Below are 26,948 nucleotides of genomic sequence, written 5' to 3' on the forward strand. Positions count from 1 at the left end.
GGCTTTTAATGGAGAGAGCGAACTCCAGAAGTCAATGTAAATTAAGGACAATAATATCTTCAATACCACAATGAGCTTTGAGCAAAAAAAATTTCTAAGATTCAAGCCATTTTGGATGGAATGGTTCCCAGCAAAGAAAGTAAAGAGTGTCTTTGTAATGGAGAGCCCGGTCATTTGAGTGAAGGCTATATGCGGTACAAGTATCTTGAAAGAGGGAAGTTGATACTTCTAGCAACCTGCACCCCAAAAAAAGGCGTCATTGTGTATGAGCCACAGTCAACATATACAAGATAAAAACACCTACTAGTCAAAGACTTTTTGGCATACCATTTGGACAAGCTCTTCTTTTGCATTGCAGCGATATCTCGGTGCCCCTTCTAATGGGTCACTAGATCCCTTATACAGAAGGTTGGCATTGACAAGGGTGGATACCTGCATGAGAACATCAGAAGATATCTCTACCCCATGCTTTGCCTCTGAAGCAGTCAGCGTGTTTATCTCCATCTCATCTGCATCTTCAACGAATTCTGCAGAAATACAGCAGAAAATCGCAAGAAGCCGCTCAAGTGGGAATGTCCCGGGACCTTTCAAAAGCTTTTCTTGCCTTTCATGATCTTTTTTCTCTATCGAAACCTGGGAGCTCCTGATATTAATAGATCCAAAGCGGCAAATCAAGAGTTTGTAGAGCTCAGCTTACAAGACGGCATTACTCAAAAGTTATGAATCCAAGTGAGTAATAATTCAGTAATGCAAGTTCTTACTTTCTCCTGCGTTTTTTACTGCCCCCTCCACTGGAGTCAAATAAAGTAGCATCCAAAGTAGCAGGATTCCTTGAGCAAATGTAAGCTGAAACTAATAGATATTTGCTGCAAAGTGAAACCTGGAAGTCTAGCTCCATTTGATCTGTTGAGCTCTTCCATTGTCCATTAGAAAGCAACCCTGACGACTGCGATAAATGTGCAGAAACTGAAAGGCCACAGGTCGTACGGAGAGCCGAAGTGACATGTGGCTGTATCAAAGAGAACAATTTGCGCTTCCCTTGCTCATCTAGCTTCACAATCCCACGGCGAATAGGCTCAATATATTTCTGGAACAAAGGTTCAAGAGCCTCCGCAAGCTCAGTCACACGCCTTGTCACTCGACTAAAGGGCTTCAATACTGCACTAAATGACGAGGGTGCCAAGCAATCAGCATTTTTTAAAAAAAAAACCTGCTATCATCTGTACATGCCATACATAACATGAATATCAATTGTTCCTTAATCTGTTAATCATAAACATAAAAAAACATGCTATACAAACTCTAGGCAAAGACACCATGTACCCACACCAGACAAAGATATTGAGCTCAACTAGAACTACGGACATTGATGACCCCCCTGGGTGATAGCTTTTGATACCACTGGCACGACACGGTTGGTGAGATTATGGTTGATATATCGCCATTGGATGACAAGCTGTGTGACAGCCACATTTGGATTACTAGAGTGTGACATAGTTGTAACGCTAACTCATATAGTCAGATTCACACTATGGACTGACCATTGTAAGTTATAGTAGGAGAGTACTTTCCCTTATGGTTGTTCTCTTATCTCTTTAGTTTATGGTTGTAAAGAAGAGAAGATAGAAGAAAATTCAATCATCCCTCTTTCTCGTGTCTAACTATCTCTTGTGTGTGTGTTTGCTTGCAAAGAACTCAAGCTCTCCCTCTCCCTCTCCCCCGGTTCACATATAAGTACATAACAAAATCTACCCCCCCATGTCTGTCTATTCGTGCTTCACCTATCATTCTCGTAGACTAGTACCTCGAGGACTTGCAAACCCTTCAGAGGAGACAAAGTAGCTAATCTACCAGTGTGCATCCCTGTTCTGCACTCACACTTACCTTAATTAATGGGAAGTATAAATAACCTAGACTCTCATAATTCCCCACTATATATCAAATCCATCCATGCTAGGAATGATGCATGTGACATTATAAAATGCACACCATGAAAGCCTAGAGAGTGGGAGTCCTGCTTTGAATCTAAACTGAGACAAATATTAGGATGTCCTCCTACCCTTATTTGGCTTCTATCAACAAAGCATGGCACACGCTTTTGTTTGTCTACAAATGTCTCTCCCAAGCACTCTGGATGAATAGACAGGCAACCAATCATGTGAAATGACTCCAGACATAACACAATGGAGTGGCCCTTGGGAGCTAGTGGATATATGCAATAGTCCATACATATAAAAAAAGAACGTGAACTTCAAAAGCCTCCTAGAGGGAGAGAGCATTAGGTGGCAATTGTCTCTTGGCTCAAAGTATTTTCACACCCATGTATCTGTGCCACTAGGATTTATTGGAATGCAGATGATGATCATAATTTCATGGCAGCCCCATTGGCCTAGCCAAAAACGCGTTTCACCCTTTTGCGGCAAATTTTGGCACACTAAATCACAACAGTGTGAAAGCCTTTGTCAACTTGTCTAAATGTCTACAAACACTTGTTGGCAAGCTATTTTCATACCGCTGAGAATGAGCCATGAGGTCAAGTAACTTCACCCACGTGTGCAAAATCACATAAAAAGTACATGTCTAGGAGACGTTACACAGCCACACAGCCGAAAGATGATGGTCAAGAAGGAGCCTTAGTTGGTGGTGAGAACCACATACTTATCCTCTAGGAGCATCACCTCATGATGGGCTGTGCCAAATAATAGGAGAAGATTCTTCCAAGGCACAGCGATACATATTAGTCCCAAGCCCTAGGTCCTTTGGGCATCCAAGGGGTGTATTCATCTCAATGAGCAGCCAATTCCTAGTACCTTTCCTAGGTCTTGGATTCCAAAATGTTTATCCCATGACAAGCCTTATGGATAATCATCCACATTGAATATTGTTGTGTCCCGACAAGCCGAGGATTAGGGCTAGGGGTGTGTGCTAACCCAAGGTTAGGATTAAGGCTTAGTTGAGTGGGGACTTGGAGGGTTTACACAGGTACTAAGGACACTAGCAAGATGAGGTCTAGATTGGCTAAGAGCTTATAATTAATAGCCTAAGGCTAATAATGGCTAAAAGCTTATAAATAAAGCAAGAAAGCTAATAAACAAAGCAAGAGCCAATAATAGCCAAGTTATTACTATATAAGTGACCTTGGGCTCATTATTAGACACAAGTCAAGTAGTCATGCGGTGGCATGGGACTACCAAGGAAGCGTGCAAGATCTGGTGGTTCGGCTTAGTAGTATGGGACGCTTAGATTGGGGCGATCGGTACCAAGCAAGCTCGCAGTAATTAGACCTTAAGCTCGGGGATGGTTCGAGGCATTGAACCTATGGCTAGATGGTGAGTTGTAAGCCACAATTCGTTGAGTCATGCGATGCACACAACGATGTTGGGTCTATGAAACCTTGTTAGGGTTTTGGTTCTAGGTCGAATAATCCTTGGCATGGGCGTGCACGTGACATAGCAACATCAGTAGTATTACCATCAATAGCATTAGCATCACATCATCATCAGCATGGGACAGCATGGAAGCTTGTCGGCGGCTGGCAACTAGGTCTTGTCGACTGGCAACAAAGGTTCCATACATCCAGTTGGCCATGTGCTATGGTAGGGGCAACAGGTTTGGGCAGCATACCAAATGAAACGCAGAAGATCACAGCACTTAATGCTTAGTCATTTGTCCAAGCAGCAGCCGACAAGGCGTTAGCTGGCCGACTCGGCTCCCAACCATGTATAAAGCATTAAATCATTTTTTAGCATTAAGTCAAGTGAGAATTCAATCATCATTCATTATGGCATATAGTAGAGCATAAGCAGAAAGGCAAAGGGTCAGCCCATAGGTTGACCATAAGCCATGAACCATGTAAAAGCATCAGTTACCTTTTTGTAACATAGTAACACAAAAAACCTGAACACTGATCTCTCTCTTCTTCTCTCTCCTCTATGTCTTAATCTAAGTCAATTAGCATCAATGTTCTTAAGTATGCTTAGGATTGTGGATCAGTACAGCAAGGCTTCCGCAATATTGGTATCAAAGCATGGATATGACGACAAGTGCTAGAACTTGAGGCATGGAAGATGTACGTGATAGTGCCCTCATGCTGGCTGTTTTGGCAAGAAAGCCATGGTTTCTCTGTGTGGATGTGCGGAAAAGCAAGAAAGAAAGAAATCCCTCGCATGGATGCGCAAGGATCTGAGAGATTGTGAAAAAGCACCCTTGGTGCGTGCTAGACAACAACTCTCAAGCGCACAAAAGGTATGTTTTTTTCCTTGTGATGTTCTTATGGGCCTGCAAGATAAGCAAGCAATGGTTTGTAGTCCTAGAATTCACCATGAGGTCGGGAACCTCTCTGCAGAGGTCCAACAAGGCGTAGACACGCTCAAGTGAGATGGGGCGGCAAACAGCAGAGGGAGAAGCAAGGCCGAAATGTGCACAAGAAGGCAGCAAGCAGAGCAGCCATGGTGCAACGCCAAGGATGGCAAGTTAGTGCTAGGTTAGAATGGCCTCAAGCCAGCCCATAGCCAACCCTAGGACCACCAGCCATGGGTGGCCCAACCAAAACAACTAAACAAATCCCAACCAGCCCTTGTGGCTAGGGCCATAGAGCGGCCAAAGCACAACCAAAGAGCTTGAAACATGCCTTTAGCTTATCTTCAAGAAAACAACAATTTCACGCATAAAACCTTGAAAATAAACAAAAGAGAGTAGAGAGAGAAGACACCACACTAGGGATCGAAATAGCCTTGGGTCGACCCCCCTCTCGCCCCCCTCCGAGTTAATATTAGATAAAACTACTTCGAGGAGTCTTGAGTACAAGTTCTTAGGGCTAGAGAACTCTCTTATCTTTTTACATGTAACATGCGGAAGCTTCGGGTCGAATCGGTAACTTCAATGCTCAAAATTGAGCAATCTTTCACGATGAAAATAACGCACAAAACTAAAGTAGATGTGCAGAAAATAGAGAGAGAGGACACAATATTGGGCCCCAAATACCCTCTGTAGGGCCCCCACCACGAGTGGTGTATTTGCTTTATTAGAATGATGCAAATCAAAAAATAAAGACTGTACTTTGACCTGTTTTGGCTGAGATAAATCTATGTCCTTGACCTTCAACTTTTACCCTTGCGTTAGCTTCTCCCTTGGCTGTTTGGGCCCTTGAGTTGCTTCAGCACTTTGTGAAATATGAGATGGAATGTTTGAAAACAAGGCTGGCCTTTTATACCCTCAGGTACCCAATCGGCCAGCAGTAAAAAGCCGGGCAGCCTTAAAATACTCCACGACTTGTGCAAAATACCAAATAAATGCTGAAAAGGTGTTCACACTATCTGAAAATTATCCTAGCCGCTTGTGCATAGGCTATGGGCTCCTGGGCAGCTTGTGTGGGCTGCCCGACAGCCCCTTTAGGGCATGGGGCCCAATCGGCTAGCTGCATATAGGCCATAGTGCTGGCTGACAGCCCCTTCTAGCCCATCTCATGGCTGATGGGCATAGCCAGGGCCCTCCTGGCCCCTTGGGGGTGGTTCTACACCTCTCCCATGCCCACATTAATGATCTTGGGGTAGCCCTATGGGCTGGCCCCATCTCTACATGCAAATCCTACATGCCTACACAGAGGTCTGGCATCCAATAGCATACGAGATACACAGAACCACTGACACCATAGACTCACAACCCGGACTGGCATTGCTTCATGTGCAAGACAATGCAACCTGACCTCAAACGCATAGAGTGGAACCCTGGCTAACTCGTGCCGAACTGGACTCACATGGGACCACTTTCCACTCCAGGTCTTGCACCTTGTTCAGATATGTCCACGTGGCATCCAAGTGCGGGATGCACGTGACATTACATGTCTCAACAATGAGAAAATAGTTGAATTTATAGTTCTTACCCAAAAGCACCTGAGAAAAGCGTTTTAAAACTCACTTATAGTCCAAAAAGCATCTTTTTAATAATAAAAGCTCCTCTTTTTAGTTTTTAAAAAGCTTTTAATCTTTGCTTTCCAAACGCTAGTCGCATCATTCCAAGCTTGTAAGGTGACCTTGCATTGCTTTCATGCCACATGTTAGTTCCATGTCATCATCACCACATCATCAATGCCACACCACTTTTTTTCAAATCTTTTAAAAAAAATAACTTCTTTTTTTTTAGCGCTCGCATTGCGTTTTTGCATATCAACAACCTCTATTTTGATGCTTCGATGACATCTCCCCAACTTATTAAACAATTGTCCTCAACTATAAGATCTTGCTTTTCTCTGCTTTTTTTGTGGGCTCAGCTCTTCTCTCTCTGGCTCTTGAGACATGGTTATTCATGCGAAATGTCCTCTCTCTTGTGCATGGCTTTGGGGAATCTTGCCCTCACGGTTTTCACCCTTCTCATAGAGTGACCTTGGGTTCGACCTCTCTGGCACATACTCCCATCCCTTGCACCTCTAAAGTCGCCCTCAGGCAAGAGTTTCCCAGTATGATTGTCCTCCTCTCTCTTGTGCATGGCTTTGGGGAATCTTGTCCTCACGGTTTTCACCCTTCACATAGAGTGACCTTGGATTTGACCTCTCTGGCACATGCTCCCATCCCTTGCACCTCTAGAGTCGCCCTCAGGCAAGAGTTTCCCAGTATGATTCTTTTCCTATCAAGATCAACACGCACCCGGAAGACAAAAACATGCACACACTCGTCCTTGGGTTTAACCGAGCGTCCCCAACCCTTGACACACACACAAATATGCTCACAAGCATAAATCAAATAAACAAATGAATGCACAAACAATTCCTTGATTTTAACCATAATCACAAGAAACATCGTTCCTTGTGGTCTAGAATGACAGAATGGCATTTTCAATTCACATGGAACATCGGAACGGTTGGGAACGGTTGATGACATGGCATACCACTGGGTACAACTAATGTCATTTCGAGAACGGCGTTTCCATTTTTGAAACGACCATTAAATGAGACAAACTTGCGTCATCCAGGTACCAAAGGTACCTAATATAGTACCTAAGGTACTAATGTACCTTCAAATGGATACTTTCCCAAGATAAGAGTGAAAAAAAACGAGCTGTAGGCTACTACTATATGTGTGCTCGCCGCTGGCTGCCCCTCCCTATTGACATGGTGTTCTCATTCTTGTTTCCTAATCCCTATATGCCATTCTCGTTCCAGACGACATGGGACGTTCCCATTCCCGTATGTTTGAATACATGTGCCCAAAAAAACCCTTGCCACCATGTGGTCTGCCTTGATGGTCTTTCTCACTGGAATGAAATGAGCTTGCTTACTAAACCTGTTCACAATGATCCAAATACCATCATTCCCAAACTTTGACTTCGACAAGTCAAAAATGAAGTCCGTCACTATACATTCCCATGGCCTCTCGAGCACGAGTAGAGACATAAGCAATCCTGGAGTCTTTTTACGATTATAATTAACCTTTTGACAAGTCGAACATTTGGATACATACTTGTCAATATCATTTCTCATGCTAGGCCAATAGAAGTACCGTTCCAATGCCTGCGTAGTAGAAGAAATACCTCTATGCTCTGCATTAGGTGGTGCATGTGACTCTTCAATCACTTTTTGCCTCCAATCCTTGGTTGCGCATAACCATGTATCCATCATCAAATATTCCCTCTCAAGAAATAGTGATTAAGTGTTTGACCATCCTCTAGCTTTTGCACAATCCCACCAAAGTCTTCATCATGCACATAGTTATCTCTCATGGAATCCAACTCTCTATGATAGGCAATGGTCACTGAATATACCTGTGGTCTCCTAGATAGAGTGTAAGGACAAAAGGACGAAGGACCAGATGTACGAGAGATCAGAGCAAAACCACACAACATGAAATATGTGAGTGAATATATATATAAGGGTGAGTGCAAATATGTACAAGAGCCCTCGAGTGTGAGGTGACTCTGAGTAGAAAGACCAGTGCAAAAGCGAAGATGATGTCGGAGTTGAAGCATGGTCGATGACGAAGGCTCATGTCAATGACAAAAGCTCATGTCGATGTGAGGCAAAGCACTTCGAGTGGTGGTCAATGTGGAAGGCTCGCGTCAGTGGAAGCAGAGGCACTCCGAGGTGATAGCGACAATGGAAGATGAGGTGATGCAAGCTCTGATGACAAGGGTGTTGTTGTACCTAAGGTGGTCGATGAAGAGCAGAGAGGGCTGCCGTCCCGAGTGCAAGACCTGAAGGGTGCAAGCTCTGATGACAAGGGTGTTGCAAGACCTGAAGGGTGCAAGCTCTAATGACAAGGGTGTTGCGTACTTGAAGTGGTGAGGAACAGAGGGCTGCCGTCCCGAGTAGTGCAAGCTCTGGTTACACGGGTGTTGCGTACCTGAAGCAAAGAGGGTTGTCATCCCGAGTGGTGCAAGCTCTGGTGACAAGGGTACTGCGTAACTGAAGCAAAGAGTGAGCTGCCGTCCCGATGTAGCAGAGAGTAGGTTGTTGTCCTGACGTAGCAAAGAGTGGGCTGCTGTCCCGATGGTGAGAGCTAAGGCAAAAACGCTGATATGCTCTATGTATGGCAAAGGGGGCTGCTGTCCCATGGTCTGTGGCAAAACGCAAAAGATATGCTGATGTAAGCATTGATGTGAGCCCTGATGAAAGCGCTGATGAAAGGTTGATGTAAACGCAGATGAAGTGCTGATGTAGGCGCTGATCTATGCTGATGTAAAATGCAGATGACAGTGCTGAAGTAAGCCTGATGTAACCATCGATAAAAGCCTGATGTAAGGCTGATGTGAGCCTGATGTGAGACTGCTCTAAAACGCTGATGTCAGCCTGAGGTAAATGTTGAAGATAGCAAAAGAAAAACGCTGATGAAAAGGATGTAAAGCTCAGATGATAAACTCTGTGGTAAGCCTGATGGTGTGCTGAAGCAAACGCTGATGTATACCTGATGATGAAACGCTGAGGTCAGCCCTGATGTAGGCGCCCAGCAGATGATAGCAAAGAGGGCTGCTGTCCCACGGTGGCCTGTAGCAAAGGGTGTTAGTAGTCATGTCTTGTCTGTAGGGCCTCTGTTGTGGGTGTGCCCGCCCGTATTTGGTGTCTTCCCATTTTTCCTCACTCTCCATATTTTTCCCCATTTATTTGGAGCTGTGTATGGGCTGTCGGCTGCCCCCAAGTGCTGACCAACTTTGTATGTGCTGCCCGGCTGATCAAGTGATGCACGACTGTATTTTCTGTGCTGGCCGACTGGGCATATGCTGGTTGTGAGCTGTTGTCGGCTGACTCTAGGCTGGCTGACCAGCAACCAAGGGCCATATAAAATGGCCCCTTGCCCCCACACTCCAATATTGTTATTTTTAGGGATTTACTAGTGTATATAGCAGAGTTACACAACCTTCGCTCTCTCTTTCATCTGTGTATTGCTCTCTACAACAGTTGTCTTCATTTCCGCTGTGCATCCCGACATGGTATCAGAGCCCCAGGTGGCTTGAAGCTTGGAGACAGTGGGACATCGAGGGTTTGCTGATTGAGGTGCTGATTGGAGACTGTTTTGGACTGTACGGGACTTGGAGATCGAGTAGAAGGCGGCCATCACCGTTGGACAACCACCTTGCATTCTATTTGTAGCCTCTTCTTCTTCTTTTTTCCCACCCACCTTCCCTTCACAAGACCTTGTGAACCCTTGAAATGGCAGATTTGCTTGAGATGGCAGAGAAGCACGTGAAGATCCCAACTAGCATATGGAAGGTAATGACGAAATCTGTTTTGGAGTCCTATGACTTGGCTGATTTCATTGTTGTTGGGGTTCCACGACCGGAGTTGAAAGAAGGGAAGTTACCCTCTATTCGAAAGGGACGGGAGGCACAAACAATTATGGGATCGTGTTAATGCCCGAGTCCGTTCTTTCATCTTCCTCAATTGCACACCACAAGTGATCACATAAAGCATATGACGCTGGCTAGAGAGATTTGGCAACATTTGGCTTTTCTCTACACCAAGGTATCACCCATGAAGAGAATCTCCTTGGAAGTTCAGATGCGAGTGATGAATCTTGCAAAGTCGTCAACGATGCGGGAGCACATCAACAAGCTACAAGCTCTTCAATAGGAAGTTCTCCAAGCAGGGAAAGAGATATCGACAGAGGATATGGCCATAACGTTGTTGTCACATTTGCCCTCTCATTACTCAATCTTTTACTTCTTATTGATCACCAGTGGTGGCAAGCTCAGCACCATCACATGGGAGGAGCTTGTGCCCATGGTCTTGGACCAAGAAGAGCGATTTACGAACCCTCCACAAGGCAGAGGTTCTGAGACCTTGACTAGCCAACGATCGAAAGGCCGTAACAACGACAACAAGGACAAAGGAAAGTCTTCCTCAGAGAAGTCTTCCTCAGAGAAGTCTTCTGAGAAGAAGCCCGATTCAGACCAAGAGAAAATGAAGGCCGAGAGGACTTGTAATGATTGTGGCGAGAAAGACCACTATTGGAGAAAGTGTCCCAAGCGGACTCGGAAGAGTGCTGATTCTTCAACTTCAACTGCAAAAAGACTCCAACCTTTGTGCACTTGGAGATGTTGGACACCGATGCTTCATCTTCTTCAAGCGAGGAGGCAATTGGCTTCACCTCCAAGGATACTCAGGAATGGATTCTTGATAGTGGTGCTTCCAAGCACATGACTCCTTCCCGTGACTTTTTTCAAGATCTCAAACGACAGTCAGGTCGCATTTTCATTGGCGACAATTCCACCATACCGATTCACAGTGAGAGCCAGATAGAGATATTCCCGATGGCAAAGGAAGGAAGCACTCCTCTTGTGTTCTTTACGTCCCTGCACTTGGCTTTCATCTGTTTTCAATGCATGAGGTGTGCAAGACTAGCTTCCGAGTCAAGTTTGAGGAGCATTATGTTGCTCTACAAGACCGCGAGACTGGCCAGGTTGATTGGGAAGGCGGCGTGGAGAATGGTGTATACAAACTCTCCGCACTCTCCTCTTTGACAGGTTCTCGGATTGGTGATTTGTGGCACTTTCAGTTTGACCACTTGAATGTGGATGCGCTACGCAAGCCTTTCGAGATCAGATGATGGTTGGCTTGCCAAATGTTGGCAGCAAGCAAGGACGGTGTAGTTCTTTTCCGAAGAAAGCTTTCAACCGGGCTTCGAAACCTTTGGAGTTGGTATACACTGACTTGTGTGGCCCTATGCAGACAACATCCTTGGGAGGTTCTTTGTACTTTATGCTCCATATTGATTATTGTAGCAAATTCACATGGGTTTATTTTCTCTCACAAAAGGACCAAGCTTTTGCTCGGTTCAAGGAGTGGCATGTGATGGTGGAGAAAGGGTCTGACTTGCAGATAAAGACTCTTAGGGTTGACAAAGGAGGAGAATTTTCTTCCAATGCTTTCGTGCGGTTTTGTGCAAAACATGGCATCAAGCAAGAGCTGGCCAATACAAGTTCGCCGTCAGAGAATGGAGTAGTTGAGCGTAAGAACAAGATTGTGGTGGAGATAGCAAGGACGATGCTGGAGCATCGTGATCTTCCTCGTCCACTTTGCAAAGAGGCTGTGGCTATGGCTATCCATATCCTCAACCGTTCTCCGACGACTTCAATACCGAACATGACTCCCTTTGAGGCGTATTTTGACAGGAAACCTAATGTCTCCCATTTTCGTGTTTGGGAGTGATGCATATGTTCACATTCCAAAGAAGCAAAGGAGGAAGCTCGACTCAAAGTCCCAAAAGCTTGTCTTTGTGGGATATAACTCTCTTTCCAAGGGATACAAGTTGTGTGATCCAAAGAGGAACGAGGTTGTCATCAGCAAGGATGTGGTTTTTGATGAGCATGTTTCGATTTCCAAAGTTGATGAGCCACCACTTCTTGGACACCCAAATGATTCTGATGATGATTTCCAATCGATTGTTCCAACTAGATAGCCTCAATCAATTGACCTCAATCAATTGAGGAGCAGGAGACTCTGCGTCTTGTTCGAGTACCCAAGTGGTTGGTAGACAACCTTTCGAGAGTCAAGTGTTACAGAGTGTTATATAACCGTAACGCCGCTACGGGCGTTACCACGAGAGGGGACGGCCTCTGGCTCACCACCCAGCCATAAAGGAAGAATGAGGATTGCCCCTCATCCCCCAGGCTATATAGTGTGTGGCCTGCCGTCCACACTAGCCTGGCCGCCCATGACTCCGCATGGACGTCCTCTCCCACTGAACCCCGAACATGGCCATCCGGTCTGCCGTCGGTCACAGGCATTACAGCCTACGTGACATTACCCCCCCTTAAGAAGAGTTTTCATCCTCGAAAACAAACTGGGGAAACCTTTTGGAAATTGCACTACGGCGTTCCCAGGTTGCCACCTCCTCATCCCTATCTGTCCATTTAACAAGTACCTCCTGGTACACTTTATGTCGGGTTTGTTTGTCACGATACTCTAGAATCTTTTCAGGTTCATGTGGTATCTTTGGTGGCTCTATCAAGTCCACCAAAATCTCTGGAGAAACTGCGTTCTCTAACCCGTGAACTGATTTCTTCAGTTTACTGACATGGAAGACAAGATGGACTTGAGAACTCTCCGGTAACTCAAGTTTATACCTACGTCCCCAATCTTCTTAAGGATTTTAAAAGGACCACAATATCTCGGAGAAAGTTTATCACACTTTCCCGTTTTCATGGTTTCTGACTGCACAAGAACTTTGAGGAATACAAAGTCACCTTCTGCAAAGGTCACCTTTCTTCGTCCTTTATCCGCATAAGTTTTAGCGCGATCCTGAGCGCTACGAATGCTCTCACGTGCGGCTCTGAGCATATCATTCATATCTTCAAAGAAATCCTTGACAGATTGAATCTTCTCCTTTTCTAGGCCTACAGCCATCGGAGATCTCGGCTGGAATCCATACATCAACATGAATGGTGTAAATCCAGTCGCTGAGTGTTTGGAGCTGTTATAGGCAAACTCCAATAAGGGCAAGTACTCTTTCCAATTAGATTGCTTCTTACTAACATAAGAACGCAACATATCCTCTAGAATTTGGTTAACTCTTTCAGTTTGACCATCAGACTCCGGATGATCTGCCGTACTCATACTCAGAGTAGTATCCAGCTTTTTGAAGACTTCTCTCCAAAAATGACTGTTGAACTTTCTATCTCTATCTGACACTATATCTGCGGGCAGGCCATATAGCTTGTAGAGATGTTCAATAAAGAGTTTTGCCAACTCTGGCGTTTTTACAGTTTTCTTCGTGGCGATAAACTTTGTCATTTTAGTTAACCTGTCCACTACCACCCACACTGAGTCATTCCCTCGACTCGTCTTGGGTAAACCGGTAATGAAATCCATGGAAATGCTTTCCCATTTCCCTTGAGGAATCTCCAGCAGATGGAGTAGTCCTCCAACCTTAAGACGTTCATGTTTATTGACCTGACACTTACTGCATTTCAGCACATAAGTCTGGACGTCCTTAAACAAACTAGGCCAATAAAACTGTCTTTTTACTAGTGCATAGGTCTTCTGAATCCCAGGATGACCCGCACTTGGACTATCATGACTTTCTTTAAGAATTTGGGCTCGAAAGTCCCCAATACTTGGTACACATTTTCTACCCTTGTAGAGTAAGTACCCGTCGTCAATGGAGTAATTAGCATATTTCTCTTCCCAACGAAGTTTATCACTCCCCTTTGAAGCCGTGGCAGTCAAAGGTGATGAAGGACCTACGTCAGAACTCTCCGGCTCCAAACTATACCCAGAAGACACGGCTAGTCTCTCCGGACTAACTCTCGCTTCTCTTCTCGTTGCACCTTCGGCCAGTCTCTCCGGACTAGCAATATGTGCCAACGAGGGAGGTGGTCGCGTCTGTGAAGAAGTGCGTACGCGTACAGCGCGCCAGACCTCTGTAAAAGATGGATCGTGCTCACATAAACCATGTAGGGACTCCAAGAAATCATTCTTGAAGACTGTGAAACTAAGTTCATTAATCTGTGGCATGCGACTAAGTGCATCTGCCACCACGCTATATTTACCTTTTTGGTAACGTATCTAAAGGTCAAACTCCTGTAGAATCTCCGCCCACCGAGCTTTTCTACCCGGACCTCAAAAGTAGCACCATATAAATAGTGTCTCCACTTTTTTAATGCATGAACTATCGCTAGTAACTCTCGCTCGTAAGCCGAGTAGTTACGCTGCGCACGATCTAACTTTTTACTCTCAAATGCAATTGGGCGTCCCCTTTGCATAAGTACGGTCCCAATGGCCTCATTACTAGCGTCTATTTCCAAAACAAACGGCTCATTTGGATCCACAATAGTCAAAATAGGTGCAGCTGCTACGGTCACCTTAAGCTTATCAAAGCTTTTCTGTTGGGCGTCCCCCCAACTAATGTTTTTAGTTTTTGACCGTAACTGGTCAGTCAACGAGACTGCGATCTTCGCGTAGTCCTTCACATACTGTCGGTAGAACCCCAACATGCCAAGAAAAATCTACAGTTCCTCGAGATTCTTCGGCACTGGCCATTTAAGAATAGCCTCTACTTTTTCTGGCTCCATCCGCGTACCATCGACGGATATAATATGACCAAGGTAGTGAATTTCTGTTTCAAAAAATTCACATTTGCTCTTCTTTGCAAATAGTTTGTGCTTTCGCAACAACTCGAACACTAGACGCAAATACTCTATGTGTTCTTTCTGTGTCTTACTGTACACAAGAATATCATCTAGGAAAACTACTACGAATTTTCCCAAATATGGACATAAAATACTGTCCATTAACGTCATGAACGTCGCTGAAGCATTGGTTAGCCCAAATGACATAACCAAAAACTCAAAATGCCCGAAACGGGTCCTAAATGCTGTCTTCGCAACATCTTCTGCTTTTATTCTAACCTGATGATATCCTGATCTCAGGTCTATTTTTGTAAAGTATCTCGATCCATAGAGTTGATCAAACAACTCATCCATGCGTGGCATTGGATACTTGTTCTTAATCGTTATCTGATTAAGAGTCCTATAGTCTATGCACATCCGCATAGATTCGTCTTTCTTCTTTACTAGAAGAATAGGCGATGCCCACGGACTTGAACTAGGCCGAATGAAACCTTTGTTCAAATATTCCGTCAATTGTTTTTCCACCTCCTGTGCCTCGGAGTGGCTTAATCTATAAGCAGGTTTGCTTATAGGTTTTGATCCTGGCATAACTTCGATGCCATGGTCTACTTCTCTAGATGGTGGTAAACCATCTGGTAAATCATCAGGAAAAACATCCTGAAATTCCTCTAATAAATTCATTAAAGTATCTACGTACTTTTTCTTTAATGTCTCATTTACCTTGGATTTTTTCTTGTTTGAATCACATGCATGCCAAACACGGTTTTCAAACAGTGGGTCTCGTCCAAGGTTATTTTGTTTTTCTTGTTTATCTACGCAAACATCATTTATTGTTTCATCTACGGAAACAGAATTCAAAAGAGGATAACAAGCATATACCTCTGCTATCTGGTCTCTGCGGACCGCTGTACACAGCTCCATGGCGGAAATAAGTGGTGTGGCAGGGACAGTACGATCGCCCTGCAGGGTAATGACTCTACCTTCGTGCTCAAAACATAGCGTATTATGTAAGTAATTCCGAGCTAGACTAGTAATTCCGAGCTAGACTAGGGCCCAAGCCATACAACCACTCCCTGCCTAGATATACGTCTGCTCTGACTAAGTGCATGACCTGAAAGTCAAGCGGAGCCTCGTAGTCCTACATAGATAATGGGACCCCCAATACTACGGTATTCCATACCGTTTTGTCATATCCGTTGGCTAGGCCAACAATATACTCATGATCACTCCGGGTCTCAGTCAACCCCAACTTCTTGACTAACGAGTAGTTCAAAAAGTTGTGGCTAGCTCCATCATCAATAAAAACTGTGACTCTACGGCCACCTATGGTGCCATACATGTGCACCATGTCATGCGGACCTACAGTAGGCTGCCACATCGCTGGTGTCACTGAACAAGCGTGATGCTCATCACAATGACACACTGTCACCTCTCTGAACTCTGCGGAACTGAGAGAGAGTCTCTGCACTGTATGCAACTGCCTAGAAGATTTACCATCTTTTTTGGGCTCGTTGCCACTCGTACTGGCTTTAGGCTTTGGACACTCAGCTTTCGTGTGCCCTACTTCATTGCAATTAAAGCAGCGATTTTCCTTTCGCGCTTTAATATACTGCTCTTTCTTTTGGATTTCGGTGTCTCTTTTTTTCTTGGATGGTCGCGGTTTTTTAGACCAATGACCACCCTGTCCTTCTTGGTCCGTCCTATCCCCTTGTTTCTCACTGCGGAACCCTTTTCTTTTGAGGCCTGACCTCCTCTTTTCACTACCCTCGGCCCTGCTAGAACCACCACGCGCACTACGGCGCTTGATGTCATCAAATATCTGTGCATATTGAATTGCCTCTGCTAAGTCTTTAGGCTGTAAGGGCTCTACGTACTCAAGGTAATCATCTTTGAGGCCTCTCTTAAAGCCTCGCAATGTCTGGAATGCATCGATTCCCTTTAGCTTGAGTACTATCTCCCTGTAGTTTGAGATGTACTGAGTTAGGGATTTGTTCTCCATCGAGCACTTGTCCCATAACTCCCAGCTTCTCTCTGCCTCATTAACAGGCCAAAATTCTTTTCGAAACATTGTTTCAAATTCCGTCCAAGTGGCAGGGCGAGTTGTCAAACTCATCCACCACTTGTACGCTTTGCCGGTTAATGAGAGGCTAGCCTCTACGGGCTGTATACGACTAGGCTGCTGTCGCAACGCGTGCAAATCTGACCACTTCGCTAGAAACATATTGACTGAGTCCTTGTTTCTCTCCTTTTCCTCGCCACCAAAACTAGGCGGCTTTAAGTCTTTTAATAACGACGAAGCTGTTGCTACGGACGGCCCCGCAGGCGCATCGACCTGTACTCCTACAACCACTGGCGAGGCTACGCTCACCCATGCTGTAGAAGCTCGGCTACCACGAGGAGTTGGAGTACTAGCCGAGGCGGCTGTCAGTGCATCTAACCGTGTGGAGATGCTCTGTAGCATCATGACTAAATCAGCCTGGACTTTACCCATATTGTTTAGTTTGGCATTAAGATATTTAAACAGTCCACTAGAGAGCTCCGTCTCTGTTAGGACATCAACAGGGTCCAAAAGGTCATAATCGTCGTCGTCATAATCCAAGAGGTCCTCCTCGGTCCCCTCGGGGCGACGTCGGTGTTCATGTCCTATGGCTCGTCGGCCAGAAAGGGGTCATCTGCCAATGCGGCCGCTGCGGGCTCGTTGGGTCCTAAGGAGGGGTCAATAGACGAGGAGGACGCTGGCGGATCACGCGTGATCGACGAGCACACTCCAGACCGAACAACAGTCGGGCGTGTACGGCCTGACAATTCAAACCCGCGACCGAGGACAAGAGACTGGAAAAACCTAGAGAAGTAGAAGGCGGTGGAGACACACTACGCCTAGCAGACATCTTTAATTCTTGCAAAAAACAATGCGAGAACTCGGAAATTACTTTAAAAAAACGCTAATAAAAATGAGCAATGGTGGTGGAGAGAGAATAATAGTCACCCCCCCTTACAGTTGCCTGTCGATTTGTGTTGCGCTGCGAGCCTCTACAAGGACGCTACTCCGGGATTCTCCGATCCGAGAGAAAAAAATAATACCTGCAACTGATAACAAAAATTAAAATGATCGAGAGGCTGTGCCTTGCCGGGATTATTTCTTGCGAGGATTATCCCTCCTCCCCAGCCGAGAGAGAGGATTTGTTTGAATTGAGTTTCATTTTTAATTTCATTAAAAATGAATAATAAAATATATATTTAAAAAATAAATATATTTTTTTTCTTTTTTTTTCTCCTGTCGCTGGTTGCCTGCAACGCTGGTAGCTGGCCGGCCCCCTGGCTTGGCTGCTCGCCCGGTTGGCCGCCTAGGCCTGGCTGGCCTGGCCGCTTGGGCTGGCCTCAACGCAAGCCATTTTGTTCACGCAGACGACGCACGCAGACTTTTGTTCACGCCTCTTCTTCGACGACGGCGCTCACGCAAGGCTCTTCGACGGCGCACAGGTCAACAAGTCGCCCCCCCCTCTCTACACACGTGGGTTTCGGGTGGCGCACATAATGGCTCTTCGCCCTGGGTGCTCTTCGCCTCACACACAGTAGCTCCCACACGGAGCTTTAACGCAACTCGTGGGACTGCCATTTCCGGGGGCTTGCTCTTGCCCCCCCACACAAGCTTCTCTTCGCTGACAATTTCAACGAATTCTTTCGCAGACAGTGGGATTGGTGTCCGCCCCCCCACACACAAGCTTCAACAAGCAGACAATTTCAACGCAAAGAAAAAAAAAACAAAACGAAAATTGCTTTTGCTTACTTGCGTTTTTACTTGCTGTGTGTGACGGGGGAGAGAGAGAGAGAGAGAGAGAGAGAGAGAGAGTTCTTCCCTTCAAAAATGGCTTGGTCGCCTCCCTCCACACACTCCCTTGTGGAGATAAGGGTGAGAAGATGAATGGTTGAAAACCATCGAGTGGGCTCCGGTCCCCCGTTCACGCGCGGACTCTCACGATCCCCTCGAACCACGCTCTGATACCAGTGTTATATAACCGTAACGCCGCTACGAGCGTTACCACAAGAGGGGACGGCCTCTGGCTCACTACCCAGCCATAGAGGAAGAATGAGGATTGCCCCTCATCCCCCAAGCTATATAGTGTGTGGCCTGCCGTCCACACTAGCCTGGCCGCCCATGACTCCGCATGGGCGTCCTCTCCCACTGAACCCCGGACATGGCCATCTGGTCTGCCGTCGATCACAGGCATTACAGCCTACGTGACATTACCCCCCCCCTCTATGGTCCGAATAGACCATAGAGAACGGACCTCAAAGATCGCATAGAGTTTGTTATAAAAGTCATTCAACGAAGCTTTTACAAGTAAACTATGCTTTGATGTCTCGTATCATGCGAGACAAAGAGCCCACTTCTATCAAGGAAGCCCTTGCACAAGATACTTGGAGGAAAGCCATGCAAATGGAACTGAATGCCATTGAGAAGAACAACACTTGGGAGTTGGTTCCGAGGCCGTCGAAACAGTGTGTCATTGGTGTCAAGTGGGTCTTTAAGACCAAGTATACGTCAAATGGGTCGGTGGACAAACACAAAGAAGGAGCCCACGATCATCCAATGCAATAACCAAAGTTGTATCGCTATTGCTCGAAACCCAATCTTTCATGCCCGAACCAAGCACATAGAGATACAATATAACTTTGTTCGTAAGAAGATCTTGGCTGGTGACATCTTGCTTCTTTATTGTTCGACGGAGGACAATGCAACGGACCTCTTCACGAAGTCTCTACCTCAAACTATGCTCCGACGACACTCCAACTCACGGGTTGGTTCCACATCCAAGAGCTGAGAGGGGGTGTTAGCAATCATCTCCTATCTGTACACTATGTCAAGGCCTCTGTTGTGGGTGTGACACCTATATTTGGTATCTTTCCATTTTTCCTCACTCTTCGTATATTTTCCCATTTATTTAGAGCTGTGTATGGGCTGTCAACTACCCTCAAGTGCTAGCCGACTTTGTCTGTGCTACCCGATTGATCAAGTGATGCACGACTGTATTTTTTGTGCTGGCCGACTGCTTTTGTTGGCTGACTAGGCATATGCTGGTCGTGGGCTACTGTCGACTGCTGGCCAACCAACAACCAAGGGCCATATAAAATGGCCCCTTGTCCCCACACTCTAGTATTGTATTTTTCCGAGATTTATTGGTGTATATAGCAGAGTTACACAAGCTTCTCTCTCTTTAATCTGTGTATTGCTCTCTACAACAACAATTATCTTCATTTCCACTGTGCATTCTGACAGAGGGTGAAATGTTGTCCTTGGTAGTGGCCAAATGGTATCAGATATAACAATGAAGTGGTACACCAATGATAAAAGATAGACAAGGCTATATATACTGAGATATAACAATGAAGTGGTACACCAATGATAAAAGATAGACAAGGCTATATATACTGAGGAGAGGGTGTTGGTCGGTCACCCTAAAAGGTGTAGGCTAACAACCAAGACAAAAAAACCCCAAATAAAATATAAAATACCTAGAAAAATCCCTTTTTAGGACTGGGAAAAATATTGTTTTCTTCACATAGAGCATCTACAACCACATTCTTCTTTCCAAGTGTGGAAAATCTAGAAATGGAACATGGACAAAAAGTTTATCCACCTCATGCTTCTCGAAAAGCTTAAGTTTCGATCAAAAAATATCTCAAACTTTGATGATCCGTCTTTACCATGAAATCAGCCCCACAAATAATGCTTCCATGAAGTAAGAGCATGAATCACAGCTAGAAGTTCTTTCTCATATATCTGCAAGTGTTCTCGACATGTTTCAATCTTTGGCTCTCAAAGGCAACCACATGTCCTTGTTGCAAAACTGCCCCTATACAATTCCCACTTGCATCACATTCCACCACAAGGTTTCACCATGTCTGGAATGACCAATACCGATCCAATAGTAAGCTTCTGCTTCAATAGGTTGAAGGCATGTCGCTAACGCTCACTCCATTTGAATACTACTTTCTTCTTGGTTAGATCATGCAATGGTGCCAAAGTTTCTAATGAACCTCCTATAATAGGAGCATAACCCCAAGAAATTGTGCACCTCATGTACGAATTTCAATTCTCACCAATTCTTGATGGCCTCAAGCTTTGTTGGATCCATCTACAATCCTTTTGACACACTATGTCCAAGGTAATGTATTTCTTCTAAGAAAAACTCACTCTTCTTTCCATTGATGAACAACTTGTGCTCTTGCAACTCTTGAAATGCCTTAGCTAATTGCTTTCTATGTTCCTCTTGGTCTTGGAAAACACAATGATGTCATCAAAGAAAGTACATGCATACTTCCGATGTGGTCTAAAGATCTGATCCATCATGCAATTGAAGGCACCTGTAGCATTTGTGAGTCCAAAAGACATCACCAAACACTCGTACAATCCAAGGTGGTACAGAAGGCAATCTTGTGAATATTTTGTGATTGGATCCGAATCTGATGATAGCCACTCTTCAAGTCAATCCAACCAAAGAATGCCGCAGCTTCCAACCGATCCAATATCATCAACCCTTGGTATAGGAAATCGATTCTTGATTGTAATCTTGTTCAAGGCTCTGTAATCCACGCACATGCGAAATGAGTCATCCTTCTTCTACACTAGAAGCACTAGAAAACAAAAGGGTTAAAAACTAGGCCGTATCAACCCCTTTGATGTACTGCACTCACACGGTAAGAAGGTCGATTCGGAAGTGAACTCCTTGGAATCAACTCTCATACGATCCTTTGCTCGCTCAAGAGGCAACTCTCTTGGAATAGCATCCGTAAAGCAATCCTTGTATCCCTCTAGAAACTGTAGACTCTCCCTCTCAAGAGAGTTCAAATCTTTCACCGAGTCTTCACTCTTATCCTTTACAAAGATGACATACGCAAAGATGGAAGATTTTATTGCTTTGAAAATAGATACATGGGATGAAATCTCCCTTCTTCTTTGCTACAATAGTGATATCCTTATTCTTATGCTTAAAAGAAAAAGTCCTCTTGAGAATCTAGATAATAGCACTCTTTCTATGGAACCATGGCATCCCCAAGATGCCATCTGAGTGCTTCAAAGGTGAAATATAGAAATCCTCATAGTCCACATAACCTTGGACATGAATCCTCAACTTACCAATGACAAACGTTACTGTCACTACGTCACCATGAAACACTTGTTCCGCATGCAAGGCTAGTCCCATCTCCTCAAGTTTGATACCTAACTGTTTCGCAAGCTCTACGGAAATGAAATTATATGTGGCTCCCATGTCAAACAACACTAGATCATTCTTGTCCTGCACTTTGCTCCCAAAAAAAAAAAAAAAGCAAACAGTCCAAACCAATCCTCACGCGTTACTCTCTCACCACGAGGTCGTAAACGTTGAACCTCATGCGTGAGTATGTCAACCCTATAGGTGGCCTCTATCAGAGTAGAACCTTCAATCTTCACATGAAAAGCAAGACCTTCACAACAGAACAGTCCCAAATCAACCCTTGTGGCATCTACTATGCATGGGACACCTAGAAGGCACCACAAACACCCCAGATACCTACCAGTCGAACACTTTCTTCACGATGAAAGGTGCTGTCCAGCCCTGAAAAACCTGTTTCCAGCCCTCTCTGAAACCAAGAAAAAGGCCCTGCCTTGCTTGTGTACTTTCACTGAGCAAACCCTAGCCTATGTGTGGAAGAGATATAGAACACAAGAAAACATGCCACAAAAGACATGCCAAACGACTGTTACGACCAGTTAATCAGCAAGTGACCAGCCTTGTAGCAAGCACCTGCATGAAGAGAATTGCCAAAAAGCATAATAGATTGACAACCAACAAAAAACACCAGGCAAGGATGACCCAACGGCAAATACAAAGCTCTGATGAAGATTTTGATTGCACATAACATCTTCAAAAGGGGGGTAAAACCAAAGATACCTAATAGAAAAGGGGCCAAGATCAATTGGCACGCAAAACGAGGTATTTTTGCAAGTCTTGTTGTCCCCAAAAACTATGCACGATGAGTAACGATCTACTTTTCATTGAAGATAGAGCTCTTTTTTTAATAAAACTGCCAAAAATAGCTAAAAGTCAAATTGCTTTTTCTCTCTTAAATGGCCCAAACTTGATAATTCCACGCACAATCTAGGTGCCTGTGTCCTATGACCCTTCCAAATGGTAGTCCCCCCCCATCATAGTGCCCAACAAGGTGATTTGGTCCTATCCTGGAACATCTCCAACCCCGCCGGTGTGAATCCCATACGACCACCGGTTAGTCCCAACAAACAGATGTGTAACACACACATCCACAAGGGTACCCAAGCATCCCCGGCCCCATGACAACACACAATAAAACCACACATCGTCCATACAACCAAAACAAGTCACACAAAGTCGAATAAAATCATTCATGCATATGCATGCATTGAAGATTGGAAAAATTCCCCATCGACTCATTTGTACTCCAAAAATCCATTACAAGCCCCCCAAGTATAAATACCTATCCAGACCAAAGATATGTACAAGCCCCAAGTAGAAACACATGTACAGATCATGAATAGATATTGGCCTCAAGGCATGAAGACCTGTACAAACCATGAATCTAGGTCCCAACACAACAATGTCTATAGTGACCACATATTTCAAAAATAATCATGTCATGTCCTTCGCCTCCAACAAGTGGCATATGCTACCACAAGATCCATACACATGCCCAAGATTAACATAAGAAGCTCCGCAAAATTAGAGATTGGTGACATTCCTCCCTGGCTTCTAAATAGTTGTCCACAACTGAAATGCTTCAAGATAAGCTTTCAAACGATCTGGATAATCTTGAAAGTACTCTTCATCCATCCACTTAACATCCATTGCTAAGTAATTCTTGAATTTCACAAGATATCTGCGTACTAGCTTGCCTCCTGCAACTTTCCACTCCTTATGAAAAGCAATCAACTCTGGCTACAATACCTCCTCAAGCTCATCCACTTATGGTGGATCTTGCACAACAGGCTCTTTAGGAGGCAACCCTACATAAGGCCCCAACAAATTCACATTTGAGATCGATACAACTGAGACATGCCAGACTCTTAAGTTTGTCCCAAATATCATCAATCCTCGGAATTGGAAATCAATTCTTGATAATTAGGTGAACAACATGGCGAGAAATTGGGCTTAACCAATCCCTTCTCCAACAAATCCGTAACCTATGTCATGATTTTCTCTTGTTGTGCTACACTCACCCTATACGGTGGCCTATCGGGAGGAGAACTTCCAAGGATCACATTGATGCGATGATCCTCGTGCACTTATACCTTTTCTAGGCTTAAAGATGGACCACAAGACATTAATTCTAGATGGTACACTTATCCTATCCACTCATAAGAGTAGTTTCACACATTTAGACACGTACACACAAAAGTGAGTGTACACACACTGACACAAGTGGGTACACACACGGGATGGTACACACACATGAAGCTCCATAATACCCAAATAGCCCCATTTAGGCGCATGACAAGGGATCAAGCATGCCGACTATAAAAATTGGGGTGAAAAAGGTCTATAAATAGCACACACCCCCCCCCCCAAAAAAAAACAAAAAAACCCAAAACCCTCCTTGTTCTCCACTCCAGCCTCAGTCCACTCTTGAGAAAGATTGGTTCCAATAGAACCCTGTGAGTAGTTCCAGCCTCCCACCTTCACAGCAAACGCACCCAAACATAAAGAGGTGGATGCAAAAATTGCAGTGTTTCTTCAGCGGTTCGATAAAGCACCGGGAGCACAGTGAGGTAAAGAGTGAGCATTCAGCCATTGTACTTTCATTCTCATTATGTAGAGTAAATACTCCACGGAGGAGGAGACCATCCTAGCCTTTGAGGCCCAACACAATGTCCTTGTGCACAATTTGTACCGATTCTACCAAACTCTTTGACATTTGCACCAGTGCAAGGCTAAACAACAAAATATTTTGTCTCCTCCCAAAAGAAGTCATGTTGCTAGCAGATGTGCACCGTGGCTAGCAAGGACACCATCTATCTCTGCAATAAAGTGCAAGCCACTTGCCATCAGCTCAAGACCACTAGCAACAGCAATGTTGAGCACAAGATAAGCAAGCATAGGGCTAACAGACACAATGGCCTTCCATGTGGGCACATGTTGATGAAGTCCATGCACAAGCCAAGAGTAACAAGAAAATTCTGCAAAGGTAAACGGTTCACTTGCTGTAACCATTGCCTTCTGCAATGCAAGCAGCAGCCCGGCTATTTTACTGATATTGTGTGCATGAGCAAGAGCTTGATGTTAGGATCAAGCAAGGGCAAAGAAATTGCCAGTATGCACATGTGCCAAGAGTAAGAAGAAAATTCTGCCAAGTAAATAGTTCAATTGCTACTTCTGTTACCTTCTGTAATGCAAGCAGCAGCCCCACTACAGACTTTGCTCTTTTGCTGATATCTGCAAGAGCTTGATGCTAGGATCAGGTAACAGCCAAAGACATCAGACACTGCCAGTATGTACGTGTGCTCCACAGAACAAAAGGATGTACTCCTACAGGCTTTGGCTCAAAGATGCTTTGAATGATACACACAAATGCTGAAATAAATGAATCCAGCTCATCTGCACAATGGTTAAGAAGGTAAACAAATGATTAAAGTGAGGTCCTTCATTGTTCAGAAGTATAACGTTTAGTTTTCTAAAGAACAGGCCCTCAATGATACACTAACAATGACCAAATGCATGGCCAAAACTTCATTTTTGAAAAAAAATGAGTGCCCCTGCTTGATCAGAGAAAACCACTCACCTCAGGAAAGAAGAGTACAGCTCTCCCTGAGGTTTCCTCTTTAGAAGGATTTGATGCAGATCATCATCGGTGTAATCCCTCATGTAGACTGGCACGGGCTCCAACATGCCCGTACATGAGAAGAATGCATCTGGTCCCAAGCTGCTGACAAAGATTACGCCCAAGTTTGCAAGGCAGGAAAATTCAGAAAGCCTTAACAGTGCAGAGATTAGCCTGTTTCCACCTGGCCAATCTAGCAGAATCTCCACATTGTCAAAGATCAAATAAACCACTGGATGTGAAGAGATTCTGGCAGGGGTAGAACGGCCATAATCACTTAACCCTTCACCACAGTTCTGCACAGCAACATAACTTCACTAAAGATAGAATTTACTCTTTAAAAATAAATTCGAAAAGATGGCCTCTGCATGAACAAAAATTAATGCTCTTGTTAGGGCTTCTACCTTCTTGTGCAGTCTAGGCAAGAACTTGCCGATGCTTCCATCTTTGGCAGAAATGGCCGAAAAGCTGGCATCGGCAAGAAACCCTAGGAAATCAGACAGTTTATCGCATTTCTTCGCACATCCAAAGTTGTTGGCAGAGCTCCGGGCATGTCCAAAGAGCTGGTTAAGGATGGATTCGAACAGGATGCGGGGGGTATGTGAAGACCTGCAGCTGGTGTAGGCAAAGGGTCGCTTGATCTGTCTGAAAATCTCTAAGAGGATGGAAGTTTTACCTGTAGAAGCCCCGCCGTAGACGAAGAGGGGGAAGAGGGGGTCGCAGGGCTCTCCAAGCAAACCGAGAAGCTGCTTGATCTCGCCGCTGCGCGCAGGGAAGAGGTCCACGAGGTGCGAGTAGAGCATGTCAGAGGCCATGGGAGCGTCTTCCTCCTGCTGCTGTTGCTCCTGATGAAGAAGACGATGATGGAAAGGGGGTTTTGAATTAGGAGACGCAACACGGCTTCGAGTCCTGCGGCCGCCATCGCTAGGGATAGAGTTTGGGAAATTAGGGTTTTCAAGTAACTTCGCCTCTGCTTCTTCTGCTGCACCACCAGCACCTTCACGCTCGTACTCTTTCTGTGTTGGCTCCATGTGGCGCCGCATCAACAGTTTCCCACGCTTTTTTGTGATATAGCTCCATATTACATTTAAATTCATGCATCAACAATTTCCCACGCTTTTTTGTGATATAAGTACACCAAATTCCAATACCAAATAATATATTGCACCCAAAACATTTTTTGGAGCATTCATTAATTTCTGCTCGCACGGACGAAATATTATTTTTGCATTCATGCATCAACAATTTCCCACGCTTTTTGTGATATAAGTACAGCAATACCAAATATATATGGCAACAAAATTTTGTAATTGCATTAATTAATTACTTGAAGAGAAGGAACCTTAGAAGTTGAATAAACCTTAGGTTGGGGCCTTAGCATGAGGACCTTAGGGAAAAGAAAAATATCGAATTCTCATGTTTTCTCTAGATTTTTCCTTAACCACCTGAGGAAGCAATAAAATGGAAAGAGGCTAAGGCCATTTTGAGGCTGTGGCCTCTAGCGCGCGTGCACGAAAGAGAGAGAGAGAGAGAGATTCGTCTTGTGTTGTCTGGGAGAG

At 44.8% G+C, this 26,948-nt stretch overlaps 1 protein-coding gene across 1 annotated transcript; it reads right to left on the reverse strand.

The window, feature by feature from the left end:
- Nucleotide 1: 1 nt before the first annotated feature.
- Nucleotides 2-26,462, reverse strand: ORC5 (origin recognition complex protein 5). The gene is made up of 5 exons (XM_086777242.1): nt 25,794-26,462; nt 25,351-25,685; nt 762-1,163; nt 328-643; nt 2-236 (listed from the first exon to the last, which is right to left on the reverse strand). The coding sequence occupies exons 1-5, from the start codon at nt 26,430-26,432 to the stop codon at nt 186-188; spliced, it is 1,743 nt and encodes a 580-aa protein (XP_086633368.1). The 5' UTR covers nt 26,433-26,462; the 3' UTR covers nt 2-185.
- Nucleotides 26,463-26,948: the final 486 nt, after the last annotated feature.

Source organism: Cibotium barometz, chromosome 38 (assembly GCF_041138505.1).
Source record: "Cibotium barometz isolate CiBa-2024 chromosome 38, ASM4113850v1, whole genome shotgun sequence".
Taxonomy (NCBI): domain Eukaryota; kingdom Viridiplantae; phylum Streptophyta; class Polypodiopsida; order Cyatheales; family Cibotiaceae; genus Cibotium; species Cibotium barometz.